This window comes from Phanerochaete carnosa (assembly GCF_000300595.1).
Source record: "Phanerochaete carnosa HHB-10118-sp unplaced genomic scaffold PHACAscaffold_7, whole genome shotgun sequence".
Classification (NCBI taxonomy): Eukaryota; Fungi; Basidiomycota; class Agaricomycetes; order Polyporales; family Phanerochaetaceae; genus Phanerochaete; species Phanerochaete carnosa.
In genome coordinates, this window is record NW_006767634.1 from 1,864,529 (window position 1) to 1,884,428 (window position 19,900).

The 19,900-nt window shown below is 55.6% G+C and overlaps 5 protein-coding genes across 5 annotated transcripts; 2 read left to right on the plus strand and 3 right to left on the minus strand.

The window, feature by feature from the left end:
* Positions 1 to 202: 202 nt before the first annotated feature.
* PHACADRAFT_30500 (uncharacterized protein) lies at positions 203 to 1,197 on the plus strand (the record flags this gene model as incomplete). Its single annotated transcript, XM_007397562.1, has 4 exons — positions 203 to 365; positions 428 to 701; positions 760 to 1,129; positions 1,180 to 1,197. The coding sequence occupies 4 exons, from the start codon at positions 203 to 205 to the stop codon at positions 1,195 to 1,197; spliced, it is 825 nt and encodes a 274-aa protein (XP_007397624.1).
* A 656-nt stretch (positions 1,198 to 1,853) lies between these two features.
* PHACADRAFT_197935 (uncharacterized protein) lies at positions 1,854 to 2,618 on the minus strand (the record flags this gene model as incomplete). Its single annotated transcript, XM_007398133.1, has 2 exons — positions 1,854 to 2,522; positions 2,577 to 2,618. The coding sequence occupies 2 exons, from the start codon at positions 2,616 to 2,618 to the stop codon at positions 1,854 to 1,856; spliced, it is 711 nt and encodes a 236-aa protein (XP_007398195.1).
* Positions 2,619 to 10,646: 8,028 nt separating this feature from the next.
* On the plus strand, positions 10,647 to 11,709 carry PHACADRAFT_186167 (uncharacterized protein; the record flags this gene model as incomplete). Its single annotated transcript, XM_007398134.1, has 4 exons — positions 10,647 to 10,908; positions 10,965 to 11,222; positions 11,284 to 11,641; positions 11,692 to 11,709. The coding sequence occupies exons 1-4, from the start codon at positions 10,730 to 10,732 to the stop codon at positions 11,707 to 11,709; spliced, it is 813 nt and encodes a 270-aa protein (XP_007398196.1). The 5' UTR covers positions 10,647 to 10,729.
* Positions 11,684 to 17,052, minus strand: PHACADRAFT_125288 (uncharacterized protein). Its single transcript, XM_007398135.1, has 9 exons — positions 16,377 to 17,052; positions 16,084 to 16,264; positions 15,875 to 16,032; positions 15,724 to 15,823; positions 15,387 to 15,673; positions 15,154 to 15,333; positions 14,658 to 15,101; positions 14,478 to 14,606; positions 11,684 to 14,418 (listed from the first exon to the last, which is right to left on the minus strand). The coding sequence occupies exons 1-9, from the start codon at positions 17,013 to 17,015 to the stop codon at positions 12,154 to 12,156; spliced, it is 4,383 nt and encodes a 1,460-aa protein (XP_007398197.1). The 5' UTR covers positions 17,016 to 17,052; the 3' UTR covers positions 11,684 to 12,153.
* Positions 17,053 to 17,147: 95 nt separating this feature from the next.
* Positions 17,148 to 18,980, minus strand: PHACADRAFT_259922 (uncharacterized protein). Its single transcript, XM_007398136.1, has one exon. The coding sequence runs from the start codon at positions 18,178 to 18,180 to the stop codon at positions 17,251 to 17,253; it is 930 nt and encodes a 309-aa protein (XP_007398198.1). The 5' UTR covers positions 18,181 to 18,980; the 3' UTR covers positions 17,148 to 17,250.
* Positions 18,981 to 19,900: the final 920 nt, after the last annotated feature.

Here is a 19,900-nt window from a genome sequence, read left to right on the forward strand (position 1 = left end):
ATCCACAAAATCCTCGACACGATTCGTACATGTCGGACGAGAGTGTAATCAACGCCCCGCGGCTCGCAAGTAAGATACCCCGGCGCTTCACGCGTAATTCCACCCTATTGGCGCCGAAGACGTCTACGGCGGCAGAGTCACTGCATGAATATGCTCATTCGTGGTCGCCTGCTACACGTTCGCTTACTACAGAGGCCTCCTCATGTCTATTTCATCCTTTCTGTCGTTCTCCCATTCCATCAACGACTTCAACGCTACAACTGCGAAGGCCAGGCTGCCAGTGAGCGCTCGACTGCCTGCCAGGCTCGACGGCGACTGGCAGAAATTCGTCGACCACATGCTGAAGAGTTGGGATGACATCACACGTCAGTGCGAATGAGTCATCTTGTGCGTCGCTTGTGCTACTCCTTGTCTCTGTGCTTAACAGGCTGCCGTACTAGCGCATGCGCCTTCGTCGAGCGCCACATGCAACTCAGTGTGGCGGATCCATCATTCTCCATTGCGACAACGTTCTCATACGCGACATATGTATGCGGTGGCGTCTCCCTCGTGCTGTGTATGGCGATGAGAAGACACATCGAGTTCATTCGCCGCAATCACGAGTCCCGATGGAACTGGCACTCGGTCACTGAACGCAACGCTGAATCCCCGTTTATTGCGACATCTACATTGCTCGTGGCTCCCATTGCTTGGATAAACTGGTGATTCTTGCACAGCATCTATAACGGTGCACACATGGATGACCCTCCCCTCTGCTAGGTCCTATGTCTCTTTCGGGATGTTCGCGATTAGTCTTCTGTGGTGCCTCCTGTCATCCGGCAGCATGTCTACGTACGTGGCGGACGCCATACTCGACTCGCGGGGCATAAATCCCACGTCCGAAGGGAATGTAGGCTCTACAGCAGCAGCCACTCAAGGCGTACCTGTTTCTGCTCTTGCTTGTGCCCTGATTATTGTCATTGGTGCGACAGGGCTCGTGCACACGGCATTCATCTTGGTGCACTTCTATCAGCTTGGCTACCCTCCTCCACGTGCGACAAGGTCACGCACGAGGAAAGCCGCCTCTCGATCGCGCTCTCGTCACTCAGAAGGATCCATCTATGAGGAACCCAAAGATGACATCAACTCTGTGAGTAGCCAAAATATCGTCAGTCGACCTGTGCCTGACTAGCGCGTTAGACCTCTTCTACGGTGTAACTGCCTAGGTTGGTGAAACATCTCATTCAGTGCGCTGGATTCGTCCCGCCATCTTCAGCATGGACAACGCCAACTCCCACTACTCGTCTTCTCGTTGCAGGAGTCTAGTCCTCGCGTGCAGACCTGTTCACTCCATATATATATATACACCCCTCTCTTCTCGTCGTCAGATTTCCTGTCTTGTCATCGTATTCTCTGCATCGCCGTCATGTTTTCCGGATCATTGTGTTATTCCAGCTGATCTAGTATTGTGTACAGCTTGCAGGAGAGTTATCGTGCACGCGGATTATTCTTGCTTTGCCATGGCAGAAATAGCACCCGCCTCCACCAGTTCATATGTATCGCGATTAAAACCAAGCTCCAGAGGTTCAAACTGTGATAAACATGTATTTTGGATGAGAATGAGCTCGTCGGCTTAGATGTGGTCAGCCGTGATTTATAGTGAAGCCGACGCAGCGATATCGATCTTGCTGGCTCAGAGTTCTCGACACTGCCATATGCTATCCACACCAGTGTGTTCCTCTTTGATTCTCGTGCTGGCATATTAGCCGTGAAAGCCTTCGACTATTATGCAGATCTTGATGGTCAGACCAAGGTCGCCCAGACAGTTCAAACAAACATCCGGAGCCAGTGCCATAAGATAAACGAGCCACCTATCACTGACTCAGGATCGACGAAGCCCGGACATACAATATCTCCTCGTCGTCATTCACAATAAACGTCCTCGGCTCGTACGCGTCTTCGCTATCCAGCTCCCTCGGCGAGCTCCTCGGGAGCAGCCCGCGCTCGCACACACCATCTCGTACAGCCCCCGCACACAGCACGCCCCTGCTGACGGGTGCATGCGCAAACATGGGCACGCTCGCGGTCAACGCGGCCTGCATCAGGAAACTTCTGCAGTACACCACCACCTGGTCGTACCCCGCGGGAGCCTGAGTCGCGGAAAAATCGCCTGCGAAGCCGACATCGCTGGACGCGTCCGCGTCCTCCAGCGCGCCGTCCTCGGCCTCGCTCCCCGAGTGCGTCGCCTCAATGTCTAGCCACGGGTTCGCCCGCGCTAGCGCACGCGCGTCGGCAAACTTGCGCTTCTTGTGCTTTGGAGGGCGTGCAGGCTCGCGTGTGTCCGAGGGCGGCTGCGAGGCGCAGGCGGAGTCCTCGGCTGGCGACCGCGCATGCGGTGGAGGTGGCGGGCCGCGTCGAAGGCGTCTTGGTGCGTCCGAGGGCGTCCTGAGCGGCGAAGAGCTGACTTGCGCCAGTTTCTTGGTCCGTGCAGGGCCGCCTACAGCAAAAGTGGTGACAGGAGAGTCGCCGGACAGTAAATGCTGCTGAGGACACTTGGATCAGCTTCAATATCGGGCACTGGATCTAGCGGTAGCGACGAGGATAACGCGAAGCGAGCGGGGCAGAGCTGGAGGCGGCATTTCCGTCTCGATGCACGAGGCTGTACCTGCAAGCATAAATATGGTGGACGGTTCCGCAAGTGAAATCTTGATGTTTAGCGCTAGTCCATCATTATCGACCCTAGCAAACTTCTCCGCAAACGGACTTTGCTGCACAGATGAAAACTTGAATTTTGCGGGTACAGGCTGCAAAAAAAAAACTCAACCTCTGAACTGTCGTCAAACACAGCCCGCGGTGGGTCTCTCAGTGAGATATGACCAGAGGCTGGCGAGGAGCGGTCCGCAAGTGGCCCTGGCCGTGGTTTCTGCGTATACTCTTGGGGCGGGGGCGTTTATGCTGTGGCGGAAATTTAAATCAGAGAAAATGAGAGAGATTATACGATACCTATCTTATAGCAGAGCCTGCAAGCATTGCAGTTGAGCTCGTCGTTGAGACGCGACACGTGTGGGTAGCGCCGCAGTTTGAGCACTCAGCCTCGACTCCACCGAGAGCAGAGCTGTCGCAGTTCGGGTTCGGGTTCGCAGGCATCGCACCAGGCCGACGAGCGCGGACCATTTGTTATGCGCAAGTTGAGCGACAGCCGCTCGCCGTTGACTGGGGGCTATGCTGGGCACAGGGTTCGGCCAAGGTGAGGCGATGCATTGTCCGGGGAACTAAATCCTCGACGACACGCAGCACATTCGAGGGCGTGAGCCTTGACTCGTCCAAAGACTTATCTTTGCGAGGACGGTTGTTGTACGCTGGGCAGGGGCGGTGTTATGGGGAAATGATAATCAGAGCTAGTTTGGACACGTGGAACGGGGGACTTTATCAGCTGGCTTGAGTGCTTGATCAAACTGAGTTGCGAGCCACCGATTATATTCTTATTCGATATACACGAGTACTAATCCCTCCGGGGATTTTATGGATCGTGTGCATGGTGACCAATGCGTTTAGCCGATAGTTGGTGTGCCATGCCGGGGCGAGGGAGAGAAAAAACGAGCGGGCTGCCTGCCTGTCTTTCCTCGCAGTCCGGTTTACGTGGTACTAGGGGGAGTTGGTATTGCACTATCAAACATTTTATTGTCGTGATACGACGACTGGGCTGCGCGAGCGCGAACTGGCGAGTGGCACGCGGGCACGATCTGATACACACGGTGTTAGTCTGAGTGCGAAGGGAAGGAGCATGCTGTATAAGTAACTACCTGATACACACGGTGTTAGCTATACAGGCAGTGGTAAGCATATGTCATACTGCGCAAGGGCGACGAAGGGAACTTACTCTGAGTGCGAAGGGAAGGAGCACGCAGAGTGGGGATGCGAGGGGAGTCCTTATATACTAAAAGGAAGCAAAATTGAAAGTCCGCTAGAATGGGGAAGCCTGCCATAAAGAGGTCCGTGTGTGGGAACACTACATATGATTGTCCAATCACTATCTACACATTAGCAGCGCCTAATCTAAGATGTCCACCTTTCGTCCATGCCGGGCGGAACGCCGAGCCAGAGCCACTAGGCGCTTCAACACTCCCCCTTGGCGAGGTGATACGGAACGAGGCCAAGAGACTGGGTGTAACGGTTGTGTATCTCAGCCGGTAAAGGCTTTGTGAGAATATCAGCCAGATTGTCGACACCGGGAATCCTAACGAGTTTGATCAGACCTGCTTCGAATTGCTCGTGAACAGCGTGAGCTTTGACGCGGGTGTGTTTTGTGCGATGCTTGACGTTGGGTGACTGGGCAGCATCAACGACAGATTTGTTGTCGCAGTGGAGAGGGACAGGCTTCGTGAGTGGGTGTTTGATGTACTCAGCAAAGATTTCGAGCCACTGTAAATGTCAGACTGCTTTGTCAGCTGCGAAGTACTCTGCGTCAAAGGTGTCTCGAGCCACAGAGCGTTGCTTGCGAGAAGACCAACTGGTCGCGCCTCTACCAAGTTTGTAAACCCAGCCAGATGTTGAGATGGAGTTGTCCTTGTCGTTCGTGAAGTCTGCGTCGGTGTAACTGAGCAAACGGCTATCGGTCTCATCGTTCTGACCTAGACAGAGTCGATAGTTGGAGGTGCCGCAGAGGTACTTGAGAACACGATAGGCGGCAGCTATGTGCTTCGGTGAAGGGTTTGCCTGGTATTGGCAAAGTCGGGCGACGGCGAAGCCGATGTCGGGGCAAGTCCCGAGCATGGCGTACATGAGTGAGCCGAGGAGTGAGCAATAGAGCTTGATGCGGTCTTGTGGACAGTCTGCAGGGTCTTCCTCGTTCTTCTCGAGTACGATGTCAGTGCCGAGTGGTGTAGATGTGGGGTTGCAGTCTTTGTATCCGAATCGTTTGAGAACGGACTTGATGTACGTTTCCTGGTCGAGGTATGTGACTCGACTCCCCCTATCCCTCGTGACACGAATGCCGAGGTAGTACTTGAGTTTGCCAAGGTCCTTGAGTTGGAACCTTTCCTTCAATGCCTCTTTCGTTTGTTGGATGAGATCGAGACTGTTTCCCATCATAGTTAGGTCGTCAACGTAAACCACTAAAATTTGAGTGGATCCCCCTCGTTGACGGCGAATGAAGATGGATACGTCGCCAGTGTCATGGCATGCGAATCCAATGTCCTCGAGACAGGCTTTGAGCGTGAGGAACCATGTTCGTCCCGCTTACTTTAACCCGTATATTGCTTTCCGCAGGCGGCATACTTTGCCTGCATCCGTTACGAAACCTTTAGGTTGCTCCATGTAGAGCTCCTCGTCGAGTTCTCCATTCAGATACACTCTATCAAAGTCGATCTGATGGATTTCCCAGTCCTGGATGGCCGCTAGGGCGATGAGGTATCGCCAGGACTCCAGACGGGCGACGGGAGTGAAGGTGTCTTCGTAATCGATGCCTTGAACTTGTGTGAACCCCTTGGCTACGAGCCTTGCCTTGTAGCAATCCACTTCTCCGTTCTCGTTGCGCTTGACAACGTATACCCATTTGCACTTGATCGCCTTGCGACCCTTTGGTAGGTCGACAAGTTCCCAGGTGCCTTGTTCCAGAAGGCCAGTGACTTCGGCCTGCATGGCAGTCATCCACTCTGCTGAATCCGGGGCGTCAGCTGCTTGTTTGTAGGTTCGCGGCTCTCCAGCAATGGAGGAGTCGCCTACGATCGCAGCAATGTCGCCCGGTTCCTTGCCTGTGTTCAGTGCTTCCTCGATGTCTGCTTCGGTCGCTCCGGGCCAAATACTCGTCCATTTCTGAGTTGCCTTACGCTCGCGGGTACCGCGGCGGATGCTTGATGACGTCGTGGCATGCTCAGGGTTGGTGAAAGGGTTGTAGTCCCACGAGGTGGTATTGGGATTTGGCTGGAGTGGCGGAGGGGCGATGATGCGAGATGGTGAGGCTTTGGCCTTGCCTTTGAATTCAGGCTTGACCGGTGCACTTGGCGGGATTGGCGAAGCTGTATACAACTCTGTTTGAGGTGTAAGGCGTGGTATTTGGGATGCTGTAGACGATTTAGGTGTGTTGGGTTGAGTAGGAGGTGGTACAGGCTGTGGCGGCTGCGTAGGAGCCGATGGCGTGTTAAGGGGTGGTAGTTCGAGTTCGACAGATGACGGCAGCATGGATGTAGATCCGGTCGGTTTTGTCGAGGACGGTGAGGGTAGGAGTTTATTGGGGAAGATCGACTCGTCGAATATCACATCGGTACTCGTGGTGATCTTTCTGCTACGTTTATCCCATAAACGATAACCTTTAGAATTTGTCTCGTAGCCGATAAACACTAGGCTCTCAGCGTTAGCATCGAGTTTCTTGTGTTTATCCCCGGGTATGTGGCAATAGGCCTGGCAACCGAAGACCCGGAAGTGGGACACGTCCGGTGTGGTGCCAGTGAGTTGTTCCAGGGGCGTACGCCATGCAATAGCTTTCTTAGGACTTCTGTTGCATACGTGCACAGCTGTGCGAACAGCTTCTTCCCAGAATCCGTGTGATAGCCCAGCGGTTTGTAGCATTGACTTAGTGGCTTCTACGAGCGTGCGGTTCATACATTCAGCTTTGCCGTTTTGCTGTGGGGTACCGGGTATCGTGCGCTCGTGGATGATCCCAGATTTCTTCAACAAGTTGATGAACTCGTTGGACTGGTATTCACCCCCTCGATCTGACCGAAAGACCTTGATGACCGTATCGAACTGTTGCGCGACGAGGGCTATGAAGTCTTTGAACGCGGAGAGGAACTCATCCTTTGTTCGCAGATAGTAGACCCAGGTGACGTCGGAGCAGTCGTCGATGAAGGTAGCAAAGTATTGGTGGCCTGTGATGGACACCACCGACATAGGTCTGTCGAGGTCAGAGTGGATGAGGTCGAAGGGTTTGTTGGCGCGTGAGGTGGATGATGTGGGGAATGTATGCCTGTGTGCTTTGCCCAAGACGCAGCCTTCGCATGGGTGCGAAGGTTTATCCATATTGGCGGCAATGAGGCCTTTGACCGGAGAGGAATCAGCAGCGGCGAGCTTGCGTACTGCCTCCCAGTTCAGGTGACCAAACCGGTGATGGATAACGTCGAGCGAAGCGGCGTTATGCGTGGAGACCGTGACAGATGGTGGAGGTGGAGTAAGGTCCAACCAATACTGGCCGCGGGACTTAGTGCCTATGCCAAACGTGGTGTTACCACGCTTGATTTGGGCTTGTCCTTTCCCAAAGACGAGATCGAAGCCTTTGTCTTCGATGCATGAGACGTATATCAGCCGTCTGGACATTGCAGGACTGTAGAGAACGTTCTCTAGCCTGATGTTTACTGGTTTGTTGTCGACGAGCGTAGTGCCCTCGACAACACCTGAACCGAGCGTGCTTACTTGCGTTTTCGCCTTATCTGCTAGGGTTGCATATGTAGGCGACGCGAAGGTGGTGTACTCAGCGAAGTCGTTCAGGTCGTTCGTAATGTGTCGTGTACAGCCGGAGTCTAACATCCAGCGTTTCACACCGTGGAGATACCAGGAAGCGGAGTGAATTTCGGCCTCGGAAGCAGCGGCTCCTTCGGCGGTGACTACATGTACAGATGCATGACCAGTACTACTACCGGACGGGTTACTTTTACCATCCTGGGCTTTGCCATTGCTGCCCTTCCGCGCCTCTTCGGCGGCGGCCTTTTTCTTTCTGCAGTCCTGCTCGTAGTGCCCTTTGTAGTGGCAGAAGTTGCACTTGCCCTTCTTGCCGTCAGGTTTGCCAGTTTTGGCTTTGCCTGAGGTAGACGCCTTCGGTGCGTGGAAGGCGGCGATGTTGGTGGAGGAGCTGCGACGCTTCGCTTCGTCGAGGAGACAGTTGCAGATGTCGTCGAGCTTCAAGTCGGCGGGCTTGGTGACTGTGAGGATGGGCTCCACGATGTTGTTAAATGAGTCAGGGAGGGCCCTTGTAGAGGGGATACTTAGAGTGCCACGCAGAACGCCCCTTTTGTTCCATTTATACGCTTACTCTACGCTTGCCTTTTCATCTTCGAGCCCCACAGACCAGTTCTCACGTTACGACTGAGCGCCGCAGCGGCAATCAACGTTATGGCCGGTATGGCGTCACAAAGTCCAACCGTCGGGATAAAATGGTACTCGGGTTGCGCCGCGCCTGGCATTTCTTGTACTTCGCACCTCGTCTTCCCTCTCTCTCCCCAGCACTTCATCTCCATGCCCTCCCTTTTTCCGGGTTCTAAGATAGTTCTTTCCTCTCCCTCGATGGACGGTTTATTCTTCATGTACGCGGACGGCGGCTCGACCAGGACGGCGGGACGTAGGCAGCACCTCGTCGACAATGGAGCACCCCGCGACCTGAGGATGGCAGGAACGCGCAAGTAAATAGGGGCCCGCTGCGCGAGCGAGCGCCGAGTCATTGCCCGCTGCGAACGGCGAGTCCTTCCCGAAGCCTGACGTTAACTGTTTTACCCATTACAGAACACTTCTTCGTCCCCCTTTGGTCTCTTTTCACGACGTTTCCCACTCTTCTTCTTTAGGGGCACTCCGGCCGAGAGCACGGCAGTGGAGTGACGGTTTTGTCATGTATTATAAAGGTGACCTCCCACCTTCGAATGGAGCAAGTCCCGCTTTCCCTCAGAATTTCCCCCCACCGCGCGTGAGCTGTCACCTCCGCCCGCCTTTGAGTTTAGTATAGAATCGCCCGCGAGAGCGCGGGCACAAGTACGAATAGTAAGTTCAGTGGAGCGGTATATTAGCTTAAGTATCAGGTTATAGTTTTTGGCTCTCGCGGCGTCTCTGTAACCAGAGATCGCTGCTCGCGCGTTCAAGTTTCTTTTCCCTCGACGACCGTATCTCCTCCTCTGTCACTCCAACACCCCTTCCTTAGCTATCGTCTCGTCCCATCGTACCGACGTCGACCCTCGCAAGCCGAATCTCCCTCCACACCGTGAGCAGACCGAATTTCTGCAGGAGCTCCGGGGTTTGGAGGATCCCGGAGACACTGACCTCTTGCCAGAGTCGGGCGCGTTCGTCGAGTTGGGCAGCGAGGTCATCGCTGTCCGTGATTGCGTGCGAGAAGTACGCACGAAACTTGACGAATGCCGACATTGTGGTGGAGGCGGCGTAGTTGTCCTTCAGCTTCTTCCACAGCGCGGCGGCTGTGATGTCCACTGGGTTCGCGAGGTGCAGGAGCTCGTCGCCGAGCGTGCTGAGGATGTAAAACCTCGCGTATGCGTTCGTCGTCTCCCATGCTTCAATGTCCGCAGCAGAGACGGTGCTGCTTTGGACGGGTGCTCTCTCAGTGCCGTCGACGACCTTCCATGCGCGTGCAGCAATGAAGTATTGCTGCATCATTAGGGACCAGCGTGGGTAGTCGCTGGAACCTTTGAGCTTTCTGATCGCGTCGAGCTTCATCGACGGCGGACCGGTGGCTGATGCGAATGCGGAGGTGGAGGACATGGTTGTCGTGCGGCGTGGTGCGGTGGACGCGGATTGAGAGGGTGTAGCGGGAGCGGCGGGAGTGCGACGTGTAGGACAGGGTGCAGGTGCAGGTGTCGGTGCAGTTGGTGATGGTGGGCGTGATGCAGATGGACTAGACATGCACTAGAGGATCTCTAGTGTCCGTGTTGCGATGTGGAGTAACACTTAGGGTAAAGACCCTGAGGTGTTATGGAGCAAATGTGCAGCTGGTGCCGGATCTCTCCGAGTGAAGACTCATGAGGGATGGAGGGTAGATGGGGGCCAGTTACAAGCCGGGGCTCATAACCTATTGTCGTGATACGACGACTGGGCTGCGCAAGCGCGAACTGGCGAGTGGCACGCGGGCACGATCTGATACACACGGTGTTAGTCTGAGTGCGAAGGGAAGGAGCACGCTGTATAAGTAACTACCTGATACACACGGTGTTAGCTATACAGGCAGTGGTAAGCATATGTCATACTGCGCAAGGGCGACGAAGGGAACTTACTCTGAGTGCGAAGGGAAGGAGCACGCAGAGTGGGGATGCGAGGGGAGTCCTTATATACTAAAAGGAAGCAAAATTGAAAGTCCGCTAGAATGGGGAAGCCTGCCATAAAGAGGTCCGTGCGTGGGAACACTATATACGATTGTCCAATCACTATCTACGTATTAGCAGTGCCTAATCTAAGATGTCCACCTTTCGTCCATGCCGGGCGGAACGCCGAGCCAGAGCCACTAGGCGCTTCAACACATTTGGGAGCTTCATCCGAGGCAAGGCGGTGCAGTCTCCGGCGTGGCCCAGAAGGTGTCAACCAATTTGCACGCCTCCGAGCATTGCCTTAATGAAACCCATTGTGAGTCTCGCGTACGGACATCAGACTTCCTGCCCGCTTTGGTCTTTATATACTCCGTAGTCCACTTCCTACTCTCTACGGACACATTTCACACCTCCACCAGTCAGACTCTCGCTCAAACTGAATCTTTGGCTCTTGTGATAGCTTCCCCTATCGAGATTTTGTCTGCGCAAGGCCCCGCAACACAGGTGCTCAATTAAGCGCCCTATTATTTCCAAGTATCTTTTGAGCCAGCTACGCCCACACTGCCGTATCTGGCGCTTACATAACTCGCGAAAGGCTCATCACGGCCCGATCACCGATCGCCCTTCGAGACAGTTTAGCGCCGATGAAGTCAGAGGCAGCACGTAGTTATGCCCTGTGGCCATGGGTATACCAGTCCGTGGTCGCCTGTTGCACGCTCGGGTACTACAGAGGCCTCCTCATGTCCGTCCCGTCTTTTCCCTTCTTCTCCCATGCCATCGACGACTTCAACGCCGCGACCGCGAAGGCCAGGCTCAGCGCTCGACTACCTGCCAAGCTCGATGGCGACTGGCAGAAATTCGTCGACCACATGCTGAAGGGCTGGGATGATATTACACGCCAGTGCGAATGGGTCATCTTGTGCGTTGCTTGTGCTGCTCGAGCCTGTCTCTGTGCTTAACAGGCCGCCGTGGTAGTGCATGCGCCTTCGTCGAGCGCCACATGCAGCCTGTGGCGGGTCCATCGTTCGCCATTGCGACAGCGTTCTCATACGCGACATACGTATGCGGTGGCATCTCTCTCGTGCTGTGTGTGGCGATGAAGAGACACATCGAGTTCATTCGCCGCAATCACGAGTCTCGATGGAACTGGCACTCGGTCACCGAACGCAATGCCGAATCCCCGTTTATTGCGACATCTGCATTGCTTGCAGCTCCCATTGCATGGAGAAATTGGTCTGTATTTTTACACAATATTTCTATATGTGCACTCACGACTTAACTTTCTCTCTAACAGGTCTTATGTCTCTTTCGGAATGTTCACGATTAGTACTCTGTGGTGCCTCCTGTCGTCCGGCAACATGTCCGCATACGTGGCAGATGCCATACTTGACTCGCGGAGCAAGAATTCCACGTCCGCAATGAATGCAGGCTTGCCAACGGCAGATACCCAAGGCGTGCCCGCCTCCACACTCGCCCGTGTCCTCATCATCATTATCGGTGCAGTAGGGCTCTTGCACATGGCATTCGTCTTAGCGTATTTCTATCAGCTTGGCTACCCCCCTCCGCGTCCGACCAGGACGCGTGCGAGGAAATCGGATTCTCGGTCGCACTCGGAAGAATCCATCCACGAGGAATACGAACACTGCACCCCTGTGAGTAGCCAAGATGTTGTCGTTCGACTTGTCTCTGATTAGTGCGTTAGATCTCTTCTGCGGTGTAATTGCATCGGTCGGTGAAAGACCTCGTCCAGAGCTGGACCCGTTACGTCATCTTCCACATGGACAATGCCGGCTCCCATTGTTCATCCTTTCGTCGCACATTCTCCACATCATCTTCATGTTTTCTGTATCTTCATGATGTCCTCTGCGTTGCTGTCATGTTTTTGTGTTATTATGCTGTTCTGACTTCTAGTGGATCTTGTCTCGTAGGAAGTTTGCAGAGAAGTTATCGTGCACGCGGATTATCCTTGCTGTAGCGCACATCTCTTCCAGCTCGTGTGTATTGAACCGCCAAACAAGCTTTGCGTTAGTCAACAATAGCTGATATACCAGCGGTGAAAGTCTTTGGCTGTAACGTAGATCTCGATTGTTAGATTAAGGTCGCCCGGATACCTCAGACAACTGCTGTATGTGGAATCAATGCTACGACATGAACGAGCTACAAGTCATTGACTAAGGATCGGCGACCCCCGCGCATACGAAATCTCCTCGTCATCGTCCACAACAAACGTCCCCAGCTCGTACTCATCCTCGCTATTCAGCTCCCTCGGCGGGCTACTCGAGGGCAGCCCACGCCTTCCCACACCGCTTCGTGCAGCCCCCGCACGGAACACGTCCCTCCGGGTAGGCCCACGGGCGAACACGGGCACGCTCGCGGTGGGCATGGCCTGCGTCAGCAGGCTCCGGCGGTAGACCGCCGCCTGGTCATACCCCGCGGGCGCCTGGGTCGCGGAAAAGTCGCCTGCGAAGCCGGCATCGCTGCTTGCGACGTCGCTGTACGCGTCCGCGTCCTCCAGCGCGCCGTCCTCGGCCTCGCTCCCCGAGTGCGCCGCCTCGATGTCCAGCCACGGGTTCGCCCGCGCCAGCGCACGCGCGTCGGCAAACTTGCGCTTCTTGTGCTTTGGAGGGCGTGCAGGCTCGTGTGTGTCCGAGGGCGGCTGCGAGGCGCAGGCGGAGTCCTCGGCTGGCGACCGCGCACGCGGTGGAGGTGGCGGACCGCGTCGAAGGCGTCTTGGTGCGTCCGAGGGCGTCCTGAGCGGCGAAGAGTTGACTTGCATCAGTTTCTTCGTCCGTGCAGGGCCGCGGACGGCGAAGGTTGCAATTGGAGGACCATCGGAAGACGGATGTTGCTGATAATCCACGTCGGCTTCAATGTCGAGCGCTGAATCTGGAGGCGGCGACGAGGATAGCGTGAAGCGGGCGGGCAGAGCTGGAGGTGGCATCTTCATTCCGGCACTCGAGGCTGCACCTACTCGCCTGAACTTAGCAGATGATTTCGCACGTGAGATCTTGGCATTCGACGCTGGCTCATTGTCATCGACCCCCGTGAACTTCTCTATGGATGGGTCTCGCTGCATAGGTGGAGACTTCCATTTTGCTGGTTTAGGTGACATCGGGAGGACCTCAACGTCCGAGCTGTCGTCAAGAGCAACCCGCGGTGGGTCTCTTGAGACACGGTCAGAGGCCGGCGAAGACCCAATAACTTCGATATCCGGCTCGCTGTCGTCCTCGAGCAGCCACGCCATACTCGTATCTGCGCCTGCTTCGCCCGCTCTGTCCATACTGTCCAATTCATCCAAGCCACCTACCTCGGCAGTGATACTACGAGACGACACCGAGGCTGAGCAGTCCGGAATGGGCGCGGGCGAGCTGATAGGCGACCGCGACTTCCCCTTGGGCACAGACGACTTGCGGGCAGACGAGATGGAGACGTCCGGCGAGGACCACCGAGGTGACTCAAACTCGGGCGACGGCGTGCGGTCGATGGGAGACATTCCGGGGGAAGTCAACTCGACGATGTCGAGTTCTGCGAGCGGGCGTGCTGGTGACGACGACCAATCTGGCGGAGTCATTGGCTCAGGGATCAGCGCCGAGCGAGAGCTGCCACCTTTCTTTGAAGAGGGCGTTGGTGTTCCAGGGCGTGGCGGCGGTGATGGTGGTCTCTTGCGCTTTTTACCGGACGCTTTGACAGTGGCGCTAGTCTTAGCTTTGTTGCTCGCTTTGGAGGAAGCAGACGACTTCGCCACGCTAAGCCCTTGCGCGATCGCCTCATCTTCTGAATCGTCTTCACCGAGCCGCTCGATCTGGCTGGCCGTGAGCTCTTCCAGACTTGCCAATTCATCTTTTGTCTTCTTTGCTTTGCTTCTCTTCTTTCCCGCTCCGGTCGCGTCAGCAGCAGCGATCGTTGCAGATCGCTTCACGCGCTTCGCTTTCGATTTCTCCACAGGAGTCGAAACCGTGCGCCGCGGCCCGAAAATGCCCGCCTCGATCTCCCGGTCCACATCGTCGCTTTCATCGGCACGGTCGAGATCGATGGGCTCGATTGGCTTCTTCCTCTTCTTGCCCTTCTGCAGAAGATCCCTGACGCTGACGAACCCCGTCGCGGCGCCTTCCGGCACATTGCGCATCGCGTCGTCGTTCCTCGCACGCTTCTTGGCCTTGGGCAGAGATTCTAGCTTGCGCTTCTCGGGGTCCTCGCGCACGTACTCCTCAATGTCCATGACCATCTCGATGCACTCAGGCTTGATGTGCTCGGGGATGAGCCGTTCGACGTCTTCGTACAACTCCAGGGCTTCGGCGCGCAGGATGAACCGCTGTACGTCCTTGTAGTTGTCATCAGCCTTTTCCCAGTTGCGCTCTTCGCGTTCCTCGCTCAGCAGAACATGCACGTATCCGTCGCGTTTACGACCAGTACGGCCGATGCGTTGCAGCTAGCAGACATGATTTAGTACACGGATTAATTACTCCCAAAGTAAGACAGAATACACACCATGCGGATAGGTGTCTTCTGCGCGTCGTAGCACGCAATCATGTCGATCTCGCCGATATCGAGACCCTCCTCACCGATCGACGTTGAGACAAGGACGTTGAACTCGCCCGCCTTAAAGCGCTTGATAATCTGCGTTGCATCCGTGAGCAATTATCTCCGCCCTGCGCCACCCTGGCGCACCTCCAGCTGCTCCTTCTGCCCGTAGCCCTTCTTCCCATGCTTGTCGACGCCCTGCCCGATGAACGGCACCGCACGTATGAGCGGCCGGTCCTTGTTCAGTGCGTCCGTGATGAGCTCCACGCTCTGCCGGAAGGACGTGAACACCATGACGCGCGAGTCGCTGTTGAGCTCGCCGTCGCCGGCGCCGTGCCCCTCGGCCTCGAAGCCCTTCTGCGCAAAGTGCTCGACGAGCAGCGTCTTGAGCTTCTCCATCTTCGGGTGCGCGCCGAACCCGCCCGGGCGCGCGTGCATCCGCTCGAGCTCGGCGACGATCTGCTGCAGCTTCTCGTCCTTGCCGAAGCGGTCCGCCTTCGCCTTCGTCGCGGTCTGCTTGCCCGTCGTCTCGTTGACACCGGAGCAGAGCTCCTTCAGGGCGTCGTAGCACTGTTCGAGGCTGCCTTCGATCTAGAGAGTGAATTAGAGCTTTCGGAAAACCCATTGGTCGTGGAGAGCGTACAAGGTAACCCATGATACGTGCGAGGGCACCGAGCTTCGTGAGCATTCCGAATGCCCATCGTGCGCGGTCGCGCCGTGCATGCAGCGCGCTCATGGCCTTGGTGCAGCTGTAGGGATGCAAGCAGACAGGCGTTGGGCTGTGATACAGTATCTTCTGTTTCGAGAGCTTCGTGATCATAGGCTGTACCAACAAGGTATCAGCCTGCATATGCAGCGCGCAAGGAAGGCACTCACCTCCATAACTTCACCCAGCATGTCTCTAATCTTCGCGACGTCGTCTGTCATATGTATGACGTGCTGCCGGATGTGCTTCTTGTGCAGGTACGGCGCAAGGTCGAGGCTCTGCTCGTCACGGATCTCGACGTGACTGATGTGTAGCGAGTCAACTATCATCTGCACAGCCTCGGGCTTGCCTCCGGGTGTTGCTGTCAGCGCGAGCACCCGAAAGTGCGGGTTCTTCGCCATCAGATACCGGACGACCTGCGCGTACGCGTAGTCGCCGGTGCCCTTATGCGCCTCGTCTGTGGCGCGATGTGAGCAGCGACCAAGATAAAGATCAAGATAAACATACCGATCACGAGCAGCACGATGTCTCGCGGGTCGCAGTTGTCTGTCTTCAGGTCATTCATGAGAGTTTGTGGCGTCATGTAGAAGACACGCTTCTCTTGCCACTAGACGTCATACTTAACACTGTTGTGTGCGAGCAGTGCAAGGACACTCACTGCTTTTGCGCGGTAAGCCCGTGGGTTCTGGCCTGTGAGCTCGGCAGCATGGCTGCCAGGAATTCCACATGTCTTGTGGCAAGCTTCGATTTGCTGCGCCACCAGTGGCTTCGTCGGCGCGACAAAAACAACCTTGCCTTCGGGAAACCACGTGAAGACTTGTCTATAATTTCAGCAGACGCTGTAGAGCGGAACAAGAAAGCACATACAGTTTAGCATGACAACACCGGCGATAAAGGTCTTGCCAAGACCAGTAGGCAATGCAACAAGCGTGTTTTCAAACAGACAGCGTTTGACTATGTTGAACTGGTAATCTCGCTTTTCCTGGTTCAACGGGTATAACCAACGTCGGGCGGCAAGCATGTCTGACTGAAGCTTCATAGGAGGCGGCTGAGGATGAAGGAAAGATGAGCACTCTAGCCGGTTGAGAAAACAGTGGTACGCACGGGACTAGAAGTAAACGAGATTGAAGACGTCACGGGAGTGCAAAAACAGGTGGTACGCACCCCAGTGATATGAACGGAGCTGGGAATTGCTCAAACTCGACCTCCTCTTCCTCCCAGTCGTCCTCCTCCTCGCCATCGTTAAACGAGCCCGCCTTCTCCTTTCCTTTGACAGCCTTTGGCTTTTTCCAGCCAGACTTTGCAAACGCGGTGTGATCCCACTTCTTGATTTTCTTCGGGTTGCCCGTGAAGAGGTTGTTCGAGTTAGTGTTCGCGCGTCGGACCGGCTGGCGTGAGGACGACGGCGGCTTGTGGGGAGACGATGGCGGCTTGTGTTGCACGACGCCTCCAAAAAGTGTTGTTTGCACCGTTGCCGCTGAAGCCGTTCGTTGTAGGCCTGATCTCGCCCTACTGGGCCCCGCGATAGGTGCAACAGTCCTCTTCCCCTTGTACGCCTCGTCACATATCTTGTCGATGATTTCCAGATCTTTGTCGTCAATATCAAATGTGCCATAGTCATATGAGTCGTCTATCTCAATCACTTCGCGTTCTTGAGGCGGCGGGGCTTTCTGAGGTGGGCGTACAGGACGACTAGGGGCGGTTGCGAAGGCCTGAGTATGTGCGGCCTCGATAGCATCGACCTGCTCGAGAATGGCAGAGTCTATATCGTCATCAAAGTATCCGTCCGAGCTGCTCATCGTCCAGAACAGTGGTAGCAGATACACAGACGACGTGAACGGAAGAAAACACGACCGCGACGAAGTTCAATTAGATGCGCGTCGATCATGTGACACGGCGCCCAATGTTCAAGCGCTTCTTCAGACATTGTGGCGTTGTCAGTATGATATTTGAGTCGGCCGATCCAGGCCTCCCGAGGTTACCACCGGTGTGCGTACAAGAATACAAAAGAGGCTCCGTGGAGACGACTGCTGGCTAACTGTCGGACGGCTTAGCCTTCTTGCTCTTCTTTTTCTTTTTCTCCCTGCCGGCCATTTCTGCTGCACCCTCGACTTCCACCTTCGCCTCCTTCATTTTATCCTTCTTACTCTTCTTCTTTCTTGCGACCGAGGAGGCATTCTCTCCATCTTCCTCCTCGACATCTTCGCCCTCACCACCAGGTGTCCTGTGCTCGCTCTTCTTGCCCTCTTCAGAAACCTCTTCCATAGCGTCCTCTCCAGAGCGCTCCTTCCGTTTCTTGCTCTTCTTCTCCTTCTCCTCCGCCTCTCCAGCTATCTCCTCGGCCATCTCGCACTTCTTCCCCTTGTCCTTTTTCTCTTTCTTTCCCCTTTTCTCCTCGGGCACCTGCTCCTCGACGACCCCCACTTCCAAGGTCTCACTTACCACCTCTCCCGCATCGGCACTCTCCTTCGCAGACGAGAATATTGCACTCATCTGCGATGTGACCGACGAGCCGAGGCCCGCGCGCGAAGGTTCCTCGCACTCTTCCGCCTCGAAGGTCACCTCCGAGCGCAGCCTGCTCGCGCCGATGCCTCCCGCAGACGAACGTGCGAAACCGAGTCCCGCGCCGAGCCCGCGAGGCCGGTCATCATAGTCATCGTACTCCTGCTCGCGCGGCATCGAGGCCGAGGTCGAAGCCAAGGATGACGACGAGGGCGAGCCGCTGCTCGAGGCCGCATTCGACTTGGCAAGAAGCTTCTCCTTGAAGTAGTCCATCACGCTCTTGCTCGACGTCGTGAGCTCTTGCAGCTTGAGCTCGTCAGCGGGCGTGGCTGACAAGGACGGGTCCGTGAGCGCGGGCGTGTCGAGGGCGGACGGGTACGGCGTGGCGCTGCCTGAGCGCGAGATGCCGAGGATCTCGTCGATCGCGGTCGAGGATTTTGAGGCGATGTTTTTGGAGGCCATGAAGCGTGCGCGGTGGGCGCGAACACTATCCGGACGTTAGAATATATAGTATAGGAGAGAGACAGCGGACGCACGGCCTAACAACTGTTGGTCTGTGTTTTGGTGGTTCCGTAGATGACTCCGCAGTGCTCTCTACAACTTTCTCGTCCTCTGCCATGCCTTCCGTCTCCTTTGCTTTCTTCTTCTCCGCTTTCTTCCTCTCCTTCTCTTCCTTCTTCCGCGCCTTTTCATCCCTCTTTCTCTTCTTCCTCTCCTCTTTGCTCTCTTCAACAACGATGTCCTCGCCCTCGCTCATCGCTTGCTCACCATCATCCTCAGCATTCCGCTTACGCTTCTTCGACTCCTCCTTCACATCCTGCTTCTCCTCTACCGTCGCCCGTGAAAATCCATCGAGCTTCGTCCCCGGCTCGTCCTCCGTAGCCTCACCCCCCGCGGCGTTCAGACGCCTCAGCAGGTTCTCAAAATCCCGGCTCTGCTTCCACGCCAAGCCGTTGGGGTCCTTTTGATGCGCAGCGCCGATGCCGAGCATGTCAAGCTTTTGGTGGACCTTGACGTGTGTCGTGCGGCCCTCACCGCTCGTGCCCAAGCCCGTGCCCGACGACCATCCTAGTTTTTGGAGGTAGGCAGCACCGAACTTGTTGGCGTCTAGACAGAGCTACGTTACACTGCGAGGTACCCCTGTATGGTCTCGGGATCACGCACCATCTGCCCAAGAGAGGTTGCGGGGGTCGTTTGGGATCCGCTGCTTGACTTTTCTGCCTGCGAGACCCATGGTTGGACGATCCAGAGCCCAAGCCCCGCAGCCACGCTTGACGCCAGGCCGTGAGACTTTGATGACTAAGCAAGCTGACGCGTGCCCGTGAGGGGAGTTGCGCGCATCCATATACTTACTGTACGAGTTTGAATGGGAGCAACCAACCCGGGGGTGTGACATCCAAGCCAGCATCTGCGCGAGCAACGGCGGGCGTCGAATTGCCAAAAACAGTGATTTTGGGAATTTTGGGGGGTTTTCGTTGGATTTATCTCGATTTTGGCCCAGATTTGGTGCAAAGTTCCGTGACAAGACCCAAAAATTACAACCCCGGAGAGGCTTGTGACGCGTGACGTTGCTCCCATTCAAACTTGTACAGTAACGCACGCGTTCACGCGCTCTGGCATGAACCGCGGAGCAGAGCGGAGACACCTGTTGTAACGACTCAGATGCTGACATTGTGCTGGCAACTAGAGAAAAGCCGCAACACTCTTACATTTCGGCAACTAGAGCCTAAGGCTGCAACACTCATACCGGCGGCCGCAACATCCTTATATTCCGGCAACTAAGTAGAGAAGGCTGTAGCGCTGCAGCACTCCCACAGCTAGCCGGACAAAGTCGCTGAAGCATTCTTACATTCCGGCAACTAAGTAGAGAAGGCTGCAGCGCTGCAGCACTCCTACAGCTAACCGGACACTGGCAAAGTCGCTGCAACATTCTTACATTCCGGCAACTAAGTAGAGAAGGCTGCAGCGCTGCAGCACTGCAGCACTCCTACAGCTAACCGGACACTGGCAAAGTCGCTGCAACATTCTTACGTTCCGGCAACTAAGTAGAGAAGGCTGCAGCGCTGCAGCACTCCTACAGCTAACCGGACACTGGCAAAGTCGCTGCAACATTCTTACGTTCCGGCACTAAGTAGAGAAGGCTGCAGCGCTGCAGCACTCCTACAGCTAACCGGACACTGGC

What these genes read in the sequence shown, in the direction of transcription:
- PHACADRAFT_125288 (XM_007398135.1), bottom strand. Translation starts at nt 17,015, where the DNA reads ATGAGCAGCTCGGACGGATACTTTGATGACGATATAGACTCTGCCATT. An exon ending in CATCGTGCTGCTCGTGATCG is followed by an intron (nt 15,674 to 15,723) that starts GTATGTTTATCT and finishes ATCGCGCCACAG; the next exon opens with ACGAGGCGCATAAGGGCACC. An exon ending in CACGTATCATGGGTTACCTT is followed by an intron (nt 15,102 to 15,153) that starts GTACGCTCTCCA and finishes TTCACTCTCTAG; the next exon opens with ATCGAAGGCAGCCTCGAACA.
- PHACADRAFT_259922 (XM_007398136.1), bottom strand. Translation starts at nt 18,180, where the DNA reads ATGGCCTCCAAAAACATCGCCTCAAAATCCTCGACCGCGATCGACGAG.